At 36.8% G+C, this 13898-nt stretch overlaps 1 protein-coding gene across 1 annotated transcript; it reads right to left on the bottom strand.

Annotated features, from left to right (window-relative positions):
- Nucleotides 1-212: 212 nt before the first annotated feature.
- On the bottom strand, nucleotides 213-13875 carry NDUFB5 (NADH:ubiquinone oxidoreductase subunit B5). The gene is made up of 6 exons (XM_016218089.2): nucleotides 13678-13875; nucleotides 8008-8096; nucleotides 6815-6881; nucleotides 5942-6003; nucleotides 4387-4493; nucleotides 213-909 (listed from the first exon to the last, which is right to left on the bottom strand). The coding sequence occupies exons 1-6, from the start codon at nucleotides 13799-13801 to the stop codon at nucleotides 789-791; spliced, it is 570 nt and encodes a 189-aa protein (XP_016073575.2). The 5' UTR covers nucleotides 13802-13875; the 3' UTR covers nucleotides 213-788.
- Nucleotides 13876-13898: the final 23 nt, after the last annotated feature.

Raw genomic sequence — 13898 nt, forward strand, 5'->3', positions numbered from 1 at the left:
CAGTAAATGCTTAATAAGTGACAGCTATTATTTCAGCTTTTACTCACATTTCATAACCTTTGTGGTAATCATTTTACTTTTTGGAACAATTTCTCCAGTGTTTGTAAAGGACTCTAAAGAATCTTAGAGATTGCATCTAAGAAAACCGTGTGTGTGTCTGTGTATTAAAAAGCATGATAGACGGCTAAAAACCATGAAAACAAACTTTGAGATTTGTTCACTGAAAATGTTTATTAAGATGTTAATGTTTTATATAGTTGGTTCAATATTTGTATAATTTAAAACTCTTTTGAGTTGCCCCTGAATCATCCAGTTGTCTACAATATAGACATGTACATAAACTACTATACTTCCTGATACTTAACATACTCAGATTTCTCTAACTTCCATTTACCAGACAAGTAAAACATTAATCTTTCAAAGTTACACCTTTAAGGAGTTCCTATTCCTCCAAGTTTTTTTTCCTCCAAGTTAAAAAAAAACTTTAAACCGTCTTAAAAGAGGAAGCTGAAACTCCCAAATCAAAAGCCTTAATCTGCCACTCACATGTATACATATATCAAATAATCATGATGTACACTTTAAATATCTTACAACTTTTGTCAATTATACCTAATAAAGCTAAAAAAATTAAATCAAACACAAAAACCTTAGTCTGAACCAACACTAAGAAACAGAGCAATCGAAGAGGATATTTTTTATTCATCACTCTGAGCAAAAATACAGAATATATTATTACTTCATTTTCCCATAAAGAGAATGTAGTTCGTATTTAGAGAAATAAAAAATTAGCTGTCAGGATTTGCTTTTGGAGCATGATCAATAAGCTCCTTATCAATGGTTGGATATTGAAACCAGGGACCGTCACCTCTCGCACGCATTAATCTTCGTACTTCCAGCTCCTTTAACCTGTAACAAATGAAATAGCAATATTGTGATTCTAACATTTCCAAATACAAATTTAATGAATTACCACCATAGAAAACAATCACTACAGAGCTTTTTGCTTTATGTAAGGATAATGTCCTTCTACAGATCCATATGTATGCATAAAAGAGATACATACCTATAAGCAAAATTTAGGACTTATTTTTTACTTTTATTATCTTGCTTATACAGTTAGCCAACAAGTATTGTTTTTAATCACAAAACATTACTTGAATTGGTAATCAGCTCTCTCCTTCTGTCCCTGCTTTGTCGGGACAGATGACTTTCCCCTGAATTGTGGTAATGCATGTACTGTCTTTAATGCCTACTATTCTGGCTGTGTGCTGTGCCAAGTGCTAGGAATTCAAACATGAAGATGCCTTCTTGGAGGCGCTCACATCCCCTTGCTCATACTGGTTGTCCATCACCATTAGACAGAAAACCTGTTGAGAGCAGGAATGGTATCTTATTTACCAGCCACCTGTGTCACACTGAGCCTGGTCAACATCAGACAACCGGTATTTGTAAAGAAAAGAAGAAAGAAAAGTCAGGATTAAGAAAAACAATGTCCAACTCTAGGCCCTCATTCTTCACAAATGAATCATCTCTACTCTCTAAAGGTCCTTTCCTCTCTTACAGCCAAGCCTTTGTTCAAACTACCACATTCCTAAAGAGTCCCTCTCTATTGAACCTTTTATTTTAGTTTTATAGACTACATATCAACTTCTTCATGACTATAAATTTATCACACTCAAATAATTCACTTTATTCACCTTGACCAGCTCACTAATCCTAGGTAGGAGAGATTATATACCTTTGTGACTGTGTATCTAGCAGAGCACATTTATCTTTTATTTAGGATTAATCATTATCGTTTTCCTTTTCTATTCTTTAGAATATAATTATCCAAAACCCAAATAATTAAAACATTCACAAAAGAAGACTGGTTAAATAAGTTATGGTTAACCCATAAAATTTTTAGGACAATTATTCACCCGAGGAAAATCTATATACAGTAACATGGAAGGAGATGATAGATACACCTTTAGGTTGAAAAAGCAAGGTAAGAAATGAGTGTGTAGCACCTTCCCACTTCATTAAAAGAAGAACGTAATGATTTGTGACCATGCATATGTACACATGCACAAGGTATTAAAAAACCTGGAGAACTAAAGAAAACAGTTATCTCTGGGGGAGTCAATCATGGGAGATCATTCCTTTCTATTTTATCTCTCTTTATACTTCGGTTTTTCAAATACCTAAACATACACTTTATAAAAACTGTAGGTACTCCTGATTGCACGCTCACACTGGCATCTTTCCTCTGGGGGTAGAAATAGGGGTATTGGTTTTGTTTTCACTTTGTTTATTTTGAAACTGTTTAGGATCTCCGTATTTCTAAAGAATTCTGGGATCTGGTCTTTTAATTGGAACTCACAGGTATATGTCTGAAGTTCAACAAAGTCCAATGTTACTAAGTATAAGCCATATTGTTGTTCCATACTCATAAATACTTAATGACGGCTCTATGTGGTAACTATAAATACATGTAATTACATATTTAGAAAATATGTCAATCATGTATTCTTTTAATCATTAAAATACTTTTCAACAGCATAGCAGTTTTTATAAACTACAAAGATTAAAACAGAATGAACAGAAAGCAGATCAATGGTAGTCTGTGGCCAAGAGCAAGGGAAGGGCTGACTGGAAGGGCAGGAAAGAGGCTCACTCACTGGGTGATTGAAGTGACCTTGACAGTGGTGGTTACCCAGCTGTATACTTTTGTCAAACCCCCACTGAACTTAATGTGTACATTTATTGTATGTAAACTCACTCCAAACACCTAAATAAGTCTCAGATAACATAAAATTTAAAAGTAGCTGGAGGAAACACGAGTGACCATTTAAAAAAATAATTTTGGACTTATATATTTACTTAGTTACTATCAGAGACCTATATATAACACAAAATCTCAGAAGCTAAAGAAAAACACTGGCAAACCTGACAACAGTTAAATGAGTAAATAAATATAAAATAATTAAAGCAATGTTACACGGCAGTGTTCAAAACATATTAGCTACTATTAATTTTTGTTATCTGAAACATAAAAACACTTCCATGTTGCAAAACATTCAACATTGTCAAAAGACAAATGACAAGCTAAGAAAACATATCTACCAAAAAGACCCAAAAATTAATTTAATTAGTGTATAGATGAGTAAAAAAATGGGCAATTTATAGAAAAAGAAATGTAAACAACCAATAGATATATGAAAAAACGCTCAACTTTACAAAAAATACAAAATGGAAATTATGAGATAACATTTTTCAACTATCTCATCAGCAAAAATGTTTAGGTTTGATAAATTCCATTACAAGGAAAGCTATGGAGGAACAGAAATTATCATGCACTGGTGACAGAGAAGACAACTGGCAAACTTTTTGGAAGAGTTTAGCAATATACATCTAAAATTTAAAACATATAACATTTGGCTTATCAAAACCACTGCTAGAAATTCCAGATACACTGAATAAATATGCAAAAATATATGTAAGAGATATTCACCACAGCACTTTGCAGAATATTAAACAAATTGAAAAGAACCTAAGTATCGACAATAGGAAACTGGTAAAAAATTAAGGCACATCCATCCAGTGAAATATATGATGCAGCCATTAAAAAGAGGACATATATACCATCAGAAAAAGATCACCAAGATAGCTTTAAGTGAAACGAAGACAAGGTGCAGAACAATGTTTATAAGGGGATTCCACTGTGTTAATATATTTTTAAATGATACATAAAAAAAAAATATATATATATATATATATATATATATATATATATATATATGTATTTTTTAAGCTTTTAAAAAAATGTTTTTATTGATTTCAGAGAGAAGAAGTGAGAGGAAGAGAGAGATAGAAACATCAGTGATCATGGAGAGTCATTGATCGGTCACCTCCTGCACGCCCCCCACTGGGCATCAGGCCCGCAACCCGGGCATGTGCCCTGACCGGGAATCGAACTGCAATCTCCTGAATCATATGTCAGTGCTCAACCTCTGAACTACATTGGCCGGGCTAAAATATATTTTTTGATGCATAAAATTTGTTTCTAGGAACATATATAAGAAATCATTAAATAGTGGTCACCTCTAAGGATAGACTGGGTGCAGGAGGAAAAGGAACTGGGGGAGGGGAGGTGGGAGGAGAGGAGTGCCTTGCTCTTAAAAGAGTACAGTATTTTTAAAAAGAATTACTTTTAATCTGACAGATATTATCTCCTAATTGTTTCCTAGTCTCCAGCTCACAGTCTCTACTCCAAACAGGCTAATTCTCACTCATCTTCCTTCTTTTACATAGAGTAGCCTATAGCATTGAAATAGTTTTATTGATTTTATTATGATTTGACCATAGTAAGGATTTTCTTCCCACTCCCCTCACCCCTTTTACCGTAATTCAGCCTTTTCAGCTTCAATTTGAAGGATAGCCATTGTTCGTTCATAATTCTTTTCAGGACTGTCATAGAAATTTCGGGCAATCCATCTTGATATAGGATGCTACAAGAGAAAATTTGTGTAATATTAGTTTCTGAACAGTATTTTGCTTTTCCAGCTCACTATTCTTTAAAATGATAATCTCAGATAAACCAGTAACACTATGTTCCAACTACCTTATCCACTAGGTGGATACTATTTTTGTTCCCATTTTACAGATGAGCAAATTGTACAAATTTATAGTTACTAAGTGACAGCATCTGGACTCAAGCCAGGTCTGTCTGATTCTGAAACCTGTGCTGAGTATCTAAAGTGGCAGATTTAGGAGCAAAACCCAGGGTTTTGTGATCCAAAATATGGAGATCTTTCTATCCGTTAGGAAAGATAAACTAATCGTATGGCTTACCTTGCTGACCAGTCATGAGTATACACGTTTCCATGTCTGAATGTTGCTGACCAGTCACGAGATAACTCGTATCTGTACTTACACTAATTTAAGTAATTTTAAACACCTTGTTGACTGACCGCTCATGACAGAAAAATAACCGGCCACATGAGCAAGCTCTGGCTTGAAATAGCCAATCAGCAAGATGTTAAAATTTAATAATGAAGTATTTCTTCCTATGATATATTTCACTCAGAAAGTAAAACATGAAAGGATATACTCCAATAAGGCCACTCACTACAACACTTATAAAAACAAGTAACAGAATTAATTTTGGGTTTTAGTAGCAGTGAGTGTGGTAAAATGACTAATGAACAGTAGTCATTTTAGGTTCTGGAGGCAAGACTACCTGGGTTCAAATACTGACCCTGCCTCTTGGACAGGTCACTGAATCTCCAGTTTCCTTACCTCTGAAGTGGGAATAATACAGTACCTTTTATATGGAGTGAAACATCTGCAAAGCACCACAGTGCCTGATACACAGTAGGTGCTCAATAAATGACAGCGAGCACTCGTATTGATAAAATCTTTCCTGTGGCACTGAACTTGGGATAAACTGGGACTGTTATTCTGCTAGTCCAAGAACACACGTCATCCTTTAAAAAACCATAGAGCTTAAAATAATAAAACAATACAGAAAATAACCAAAAGAAGCTCCTTATAAAAAGTGAGCACAGCCCTAGCCGGTTTGGCTCAGTGGTTAGTGTCGGCCTGTGGACTGAAGGGTCTCACGTTCACTTCCAGCCAAGGGCATGAACCTCAGCTGCAGGCTCCATCCCTGGCCCCCATCGGGTGGGAGCGTGCAGGAGGCAACCAATCAATGTGTCTCTCTCACATCAATGTTTCTCTCCCTCTCTCTCCCCACACCCCTCCACTCTCTCTATAAAGCAATGGAAAAAATATCCTCCGGTGAGGTTTAAAAAAAAAGAAAGTGAGCACAAAATGTATTCATCTATTTGATATCAAAAACTGAATATAAAACTATCTTAATTGCCAAATTAAGACATTAATCAGTGCACTGACAGGACACTTGAGAGAAAGCTAACTTCTGGTGACTTCCACCAACCTTGAAATACTCCCAGTGCTCCGGGATGTAGCCTTCTGGAATTTCAGCTAACTCAGCTTCCCCTTGGGAGAGAAAATAGTGATGTTCAACTTCAGCATCAGGACTTATAATATTACTTATAATATTACTTATAATATTAAGTCTGCACTATTGAAGCAAGAAGGCAACCTCTTGAGGTTTTAAAGTGACCTTTTATTTGTATCAACGAAGATATCTAATATTTTAAATTCACTTCAATCTGGTTGAAAATCCATTCAGCAGACATTTTTAGATGTCTTCTATATGCAAGGCACTGTCTGAAGGATTAGATGAGTTTTTCATTTTGTGTCTATACAGTATACCAAGGTATAATAAAAGACATATTATTCCTTTTGGTTTTCCCAATACCAACTAGACAAAACATTTTAGGATTCAAGATGTTAGCAGTGCTTTGAGTAGAATTTCCCATGAAAATCTAATGTTGACTGTCATCCACAATTCCATTCTTTTTTAAGATTATAATTTTATGTGTTCTAAGACGGTAAAAACACTCTGCCACCCCTCAGCCTCCCTTCCATGTATCTCTTTCTATTTTCCTTATTCTGTCTTGTCAAAGCTGGGTTTGAGAAATGAGGGGGAAGACAAGGCTTCCTGAAGCCTTTTATGTGGCCGCTACAGAGTCGAGGACCTAAAGCTTTTTGGAAGGAAACCAAGATGCTTTAAAAAAAAATCATTGTACACTATTACGGATTAAGATTTAATTATTTTAAAATGAATTCCCATGCTTATGTTTATTTTATTATTTGAAGAGCTTTCCTTCATCAATAATTTCTTTTCTATTAATGTACATAGGTTTTTAAAATTTATCAATTCGTTCAGGAGGGAGGGACTTACCAATGAATACATTCACCAGAGTTATGCCAATTGCTACTGGAATCCCAGTCAACATAATGTAGAATTTCTGTTAAGATTAAAAAAAAAAGTTTTCACATAACCATTTCCTAACTCTCTTTCCCCATCCTCAAACTGTCCTTATTATGATTTCCTGTTATTTTTTATAAAATAAACTTGCCAAATTGGAGATGCAGTATCAAAAGATTTATTTCTGTGGTTTTCTTTTGCTCTAGTTTTTAGATGCCTAAATTTAACATCAAAAATGAAAGAAAAAAGGATTAACTGTACAAGTATAATACAATATGTATTTAAATAATTTTTCATTTTTTGGTTAAAACAATGTAATGAAAATTAGATATTTTTGTATTAAGAAAAGAACATATAGACTTGTACACCTGAAACCTATATTATTTTATTAACCAATGTCACCACAATACACTCAATAAAAAAGAAGAAAAATGTAAAAACATCAGGCTGATTTTCAGTCACTATATAAAGTCTGAGTTGGCCATGACAAAAATAGTGGGAGCTCACCCAAGGGGATGGAGAGGGGCAGTAAGCACAAGGACAGAGCAAGAGAAGGTCTGGGGCAGCCCAAGCTCAAATGGTGGGTCACAGCTTTAGAAACAGCAGCAGGGAGTCGAGATAGTCTTCCACCTTCTATGCCCCTACTTTCCATTACAGAGCCTTCAGATAATAATATACAGTCAGTACCCTGCTTCAATTTCTGAATCAATGTTCTTGAGCAATACAGAAATAAGATCATATCTCATAATAATGGAGTTCCTTATTTAAAGAAATACTTCAACTAGTTCTTTGGTAATTTAAAGAATATTTTAGTAATACAAATAACTATCCACAAGTAAGTCTGTTTTCAAAATTCTATAATTTATAGATTTATTTTTACTGAGAAACACAGATTATTTTTCAAAACTGCATAATCTTGAGAAGAAAGGAATGGCTCAATACGTACCTCCAATAAGCATAAATCCTTTTTTTGAATAAAAAAGGTTAACTTAAAGAGAAATTCAATAACAAATCTGACCTTACTACCCATCTCAATATCTTTTGAGAAAAGAATATGTATTTACAAAATAAAATCTTTTACAAAATGAAAGATGTTTTCTAAATAGGCCAAAATGTTCTTCCTATTTACATGAAAAGAATTTATTTCAACAAAAATTTTAACTCACCAGTAAATCCAAAAAACGCTTGTCATAGAATCCAGAAGGTTTGATAACAAACAGTCTTTTCCCATGGTCTCCACTGTGTCTCACAGGAGCTGGAAATATTAAGTTTCCCTGTTTTATACAAGTTTCATATGCGTATTTTCTGAGATAAAGTCAGATTATAAGAAAATGTATATGCATAAATGTTTAACATGAATTAAGATAAAAAGTGCATGTTCTTTAAGCATTAAATGCAGGGCAGATAGGGTACCTTTAAACAGAGATTGATGTACTATTCTGAACAATAGCTTTCCTCATTTTTATTCAATGTTAAAGAAATATCTAAACAATTGTTTGATTTGTTTCAATAGCAGGCAGGAAAGTCAGGTACTCCTAGTGGGCTACTTTTTTTACCCTCTGCAATAAATATTTGCTAATGCTGCAAAAGAAATAAATTTAAATTATACTATTCCATAAAAGGCGATAAACACTAGAACTTGCTGCAAAACACATGGAAAAATATTTATTCAACATACATCCAGCAGGAACTTGAACTTGTTACAAAAGTAAACCCTCTACTACCCTGATGAAATCCCGGTGTAAGCCACTGCTCACTACCAGTACCTCCTCTTTAAATCCTTCCCCAGATGGTGTAATCAAGCCTTACTGGACATGAGGTGAGGCAAACGTCACTCCTGGACTTTCTTTCTACACCACTTCCCTTCCCTGGAAGTCTAGAAAGATCACACAGGCACTCTTAAGCCCTTTCTTCTGGAAGCAGGGAAGGCTGTTACAGGGAAACTGAGGGTTCCTCTGTTTTTGTTGTGCAACTGCATTCTGTATCCTTTGCTCAAGCTTTAGTGTCTGGAATCCCTCCCCTCTACTGGAAGCTGTTCTTTAGGCCCAGATGACATCTTATAGTCCAAGAAACCATTCTTCCCAACCAGGTAAGACCTCTCTTACCTCTGAATTGCTGTCTATTCTAGGAGAGGGTATAATTGCTTTCACTCCCCCAGTGAAATATAAATGTTTTAAAGACAGAAACTGTTCTCTTAATTTTAGTATCACCTGCAGCAGCTTGCAATGAATTCAGGTTAATTCACACAAAAATTAGAAGCTGGTACGAGTTTACTAAGTACAATTCATCCTACTAAGACTTTCAAAATAACAAGATAAGAGAATTTGACAATGTATGTATTTCAGCAAATCACTTGAAAGGTATGGAATTTTTTGTGAACTAGGTGGAAAAAAATGGGCTGGATTATAGTATAAGTACCTACTATATGCAGGTCCTATGCTAGGCCTAGAGTTTAAAGTCTGATGGAAGCAAGAGACTAAACAAATAGATTAACATAATTATGAATCTACAAGGATAACAAAAGAAAGAAACAGGATGCAGTATCAGAAAAGAGCCGGCCCAGAAGTAAAGTTCTTATTTAGACAGGACAGCCCAGCCACTGTAGCTCAGTTGGCTGAGCATCGTCACCAAGAGGTTGCTGGTTCAATTCTTGGTCAGGGCACATACCTGGGTTTTGGGCTCAATCCTCAGTAGGGGGCGTGCAGGAGGCAACTGATCAATGACTCTCTCATTATTGATGTTTCTGTCTCTCTCTCCCTCTTCCTTCCTCTCTCTGAAATCAATAAAAACATATAAATTAAAATAAATAAATAAATAAATGAAGAGGCCTGCCTGGACCCCCAAAAGTTTAGTGGCTCACAAAATTAAAATAAGAGTCACTGGTATAATGTGGTTACCAAAAAAAGCCAAGGTAATTTTATCTTAATCTGATGTATTAAAAGTATAATGTCAAACCAGGAGGAGCCCACCACCACCCCAATGTCCATAAGTGTGTCTGTCCCTGAGTATAATGTTTTAGAGGGACAACCTGGAGCATGCCCCCACTTATGCAACCAGGATGAAAAACAAATGGGAATTGACATACTGAAACTTAAAGAACTGAAACTGGTTGGTCTATAAAAAAGTCTGATTAGAGACCAGATGAGAATCTTTAGGGAGCTAGAGCTGTCCCATGACAAAGGGCATACAGTATTGTGTTGAGCTGAACCGAAGAACTTCAAATGTGTAAAAGAGTAATTTAGAGCTTAATATAAGAAAGAAGTTTCTAACAATTTCAGTGGTTGAAAATAAAAGTGGACCAATTCCCCAACTCTCCATTAGGTAGTTATTCAAATATAAAAAATGGGATGTAATAAGGATTAGTATACTATAGGGAGTTGACCAAGAGGATTCTAAGGTCTTTTTCCTCAAAGAATCTGACTATATGGCCTCTCTTAGAATAAAAAGGCATACCTTACGAACTCATCAATCTCAGTGGTATCCTTCCAATTCCAAGAACTCTTTTTGGACTTATTTTCTCCTCTGCCTGGAAGCATGTCCCCAGGCTCTCTGAATGGCTGCCTCCACACATCCTTCAGGGCTAAGATCCAATGTCACTTATTCAAAGGGGTCTTTCCTGACTACATTATCCAAAGCTGGCCTCCCACTTACTCTCCTTAATACTACCTGGTTACAGGCATACCTTGTCTCATTGTGCTTTTGTGCTTCACAGATGTTGCATGTTGAAGGCAAGATCCTCTGCCAGTAAAAAGATCACAACTCGCTTTATTGAGATACTCCATTGCAATGGTATGGAACTGAACAAGCAATATCTCCGAGCTCTACCTGTATGTCTTTTAGAACAATGAGTGCTAAGCCCAATTATTTTGTTAAAGTCCAACAGGTCAGGGACTGTATCTCCAGTACCCTTTAGTGTCTGCCACATGGTAGGAGCTCTATAAATATTGCTGAATTTACATTTCTTAAGTAAATTAAATGTTGGTAGGGATCTTTCCTTAGTCCCTGAAAGTAAACCTACTTAGAAGAGACAGTGTACTTCCAACTTTCCCTTTCAATCAATCAAACAGACACACATGTGCATGCATGCCACACAGAGAAAGATGTAAAAATTAAACTTGATGTGGTTTTAGGGACAAATGATTACAAATGACACTATAAATAGGTATGGAAAATGTAACAAACAAAAAACAGGAAGACTAGTCTAGCTGCACTCTAGCAATATTAATGCAGCTATTAATGTGAACTGCTTGCTTTCTTTACATATAATTACTCTACTGTTAAAACAATTATTCATGGCATTAAATGTGCTAGAAAACTCATTACTATTAAGTGTTCTAAAGTATATTTCATAGCACTAAACTCTTCCCAAGTATTCTGAGCTTTCATACTTGTTTATGTATTACAGCCATGTGCTTACAATTTAAAAATATTAGGGTGAGCATTGCTTACACACAGATGACTGCCAGGATTTGTGCAACTCAGACCCTCTGGCCATGAAAATAGGCATCTCCCACTACTTTATAAAGCCTGGAATTTCTCAAGTATTCATTAATTATGTGGAACTAGGTTTCAATAACAATTTTTTAAAATACAAATTAACTTCTGGAAAGTTATGTTTTGACAACCATGGTCTTTGTGTGGATCAGAGGAAATACTGTAGGCTTTTTTGTGTTTCCAAGACAACAATGGAAAATTGGTCCCTTTCTTTCCCTCATTCTCAGACTATTCTCAGTTGATGGCACTAACTCAATCAGCCTGGCTAAAAAACTCATTCATCTTCTTTGCACCTACCCCTCATTCATCAGTTGTCAAGGTCTCTTAATTTTAAGACTCAAACTTTCCATTTCTTTTCATGCTCTCTTCACCTCAATGGTTAAGTAAATTTTCAATTAGTCCACATTCAATACCATTCCACATTAGTTTCAGATGTACAGGATAGTGGTCAGAAAATCATGTACTCTACAGAGTGGTCCCCCTCATGCTTCAAGCACCTACCTGGCCCCTTACGTAGCTATTATGATATTATTGACTATATTCCCTAAGCTGTAATATACATCTCTGTGACTATTCTCCAACTTCCCTTTTTTTTTAGCCGTCTCTCTAAACAGCTACATGTCCCAAGAGCCCCATATTCAGATATATCAGAAAACATAGTTTACTTTTCTTCCTGTATTTGTACCTGTTCAAACTACCTCAGAATCCAGTTATAATGCCCCATCTTCCATGTATGAATTAACTCCATGCCACTTTGATTATATAATAATTTTAATACTAGTCTGTTTTTTAAAACCAAAATATGCACACTAAAAAAAAAAACAAAACTAAGAAAGAAAAAAGAAACAAAAACAAAATATGCGCACATTAGCCTTCAACATTAAAGTTCACTGCAGCTAAGGGGAGAACTTTAAGCTCATTTCTTGAATCCCCTGCTATTTGACATCTAATAAACAAGTTAATTAAATAGAGAAAATACTTTAATCTGCCTGTTTCTGAAAAAGGTTTTCACAGAGGGTAAATAAAAATAACAGGACAGTACTAGCTGTTTAAGAAAGATGTAGCCACAGGGCTCTATAAAAGGCTTGCTAAGTGCTGTACATTTTTCCCACTCACTCCACACAACTATTTTAAAAGGTAGGTTCAAATTATCATCCTCTCTCTCCCTCCCTCTCTCTCTCTCTTTTTTTTTTTTTTTACAGTTCTTATGGTAAGAAACAAGCTCATTTCAAAATGATGTTTCTAGAAATATACAAAATTACGCAGAAATACATTTTGGGCTTCTAAATACTTGTCAATAGGAAAAAGATTAGTTTTATTTTATTTCCCTGAGAAGCAAACAGAACAAGCACACTTGTAATAAACATCCTGTTTTTTTAGAGATTTAAAAAAACAGGTTTCAAGCGATTAAGTGCCCTCCAGTCAGCTTCTAAAATGGGATGACCCAAGGTCACTCAGCTACTAAACTGTGGAGCCAGGACTCGAACCTTGGCAATCTAACTCCAGAGGAAACAAAAGAAGAGGAGGCTCTCTACTCTGCTGGCACTCACACTCTGTAGGAGCAGACAGAAACTAATATGAGACTAAAACCTTTCATTGCACAGTGACAGGTGAGGCTTCACAGGCGGAACACTTTAGAAAGCAGGTATACAGGGGAAACACAGTAACCCTCTGCGCTATTAGATCCTTTCCTGCTCCCAGTGGGAAGGGCATAGATTACCTGCAACGATCCCTCCATAACTCCAAGAACGGGGGACAGTGTGTAAGCGGGGAATTTTTACCTCAGTTTACCTCCAGCTAGGCCTGATGAATTACTGTCCTGGCTAGAATTTAAAGAAGAGGATATTTGCAATATTTACAAAGGGATTTTATCAAGGAATGTTAGCAAAGCAGTTTTGTAACCGGTACAAATTCCTGCTGGAGATCTGCTGAATACCTTCTTTCCATCATGTCCAGCGAGGCCCGAGGCATGACGCCTCATCGCGAGCCTGCCCGCCCGTCTGCACATTGCTGCGCGTCGGCGGGCACCTCGGCAACGTAACTTCCCACCTTGCGGGAGGAGAACCTGTTCAGGGGACAACGCAAACCCGGCGCCCGAGACACGCGGGTCGCAGCTTCAGCCGCAAATTCGCACCGACTGGGGTGGCTGAATGGTCAAGTGTCTCATAAACGCTACTGAATAATTTAAACGCGATCGATCTGATTACTTCAGGAAAACCCTCAAGCCCAAGCCCGCAATTTCTCCCGCCTCCCTCCGGGTCCCCGCAAGGTCACCCTGGAAGTCCTCTCTCTCTCTCACTCCGCTTCCCCTGGGAGCGCTTTCTCCCAAAGCCAACACCCACCGATAGCCTTCGGAAAGCCACGCGCGAGAAAGCCCCCGAGTCCAAGTGGAGGGCCGAGGCGGCGGCGGGACAGCGCGGCCACCGCAGTGACCGAAGCCCGCTGCAGTAGACTCATAGCCGCCATGGCTACTCCGGGCAAGAGGAACAACCGGGAGACTACGGGAGCCGGGAGAGCCAATTTATCATCCAGGGCAAGCGGAAGGCGGCCATGTTGAGTGAGG

The sequence above is a fragment of the Miniopterus natalensis genome, chromosome 6 (genome assembly GCF_054644295.1).
Source record: "Miniopterus natalensis isolate mMinNat1 chromosome 6, mMinNat1.hap1, whole genome shotgun sequence".
NCBI classification, from domain to species: domain Eukaryota; kingdom Metazoa; phylum Chordata; class Mammalia; order Chiroptera; family Miniopteridae; genus Miniopterus; species Miniopterus natalensis.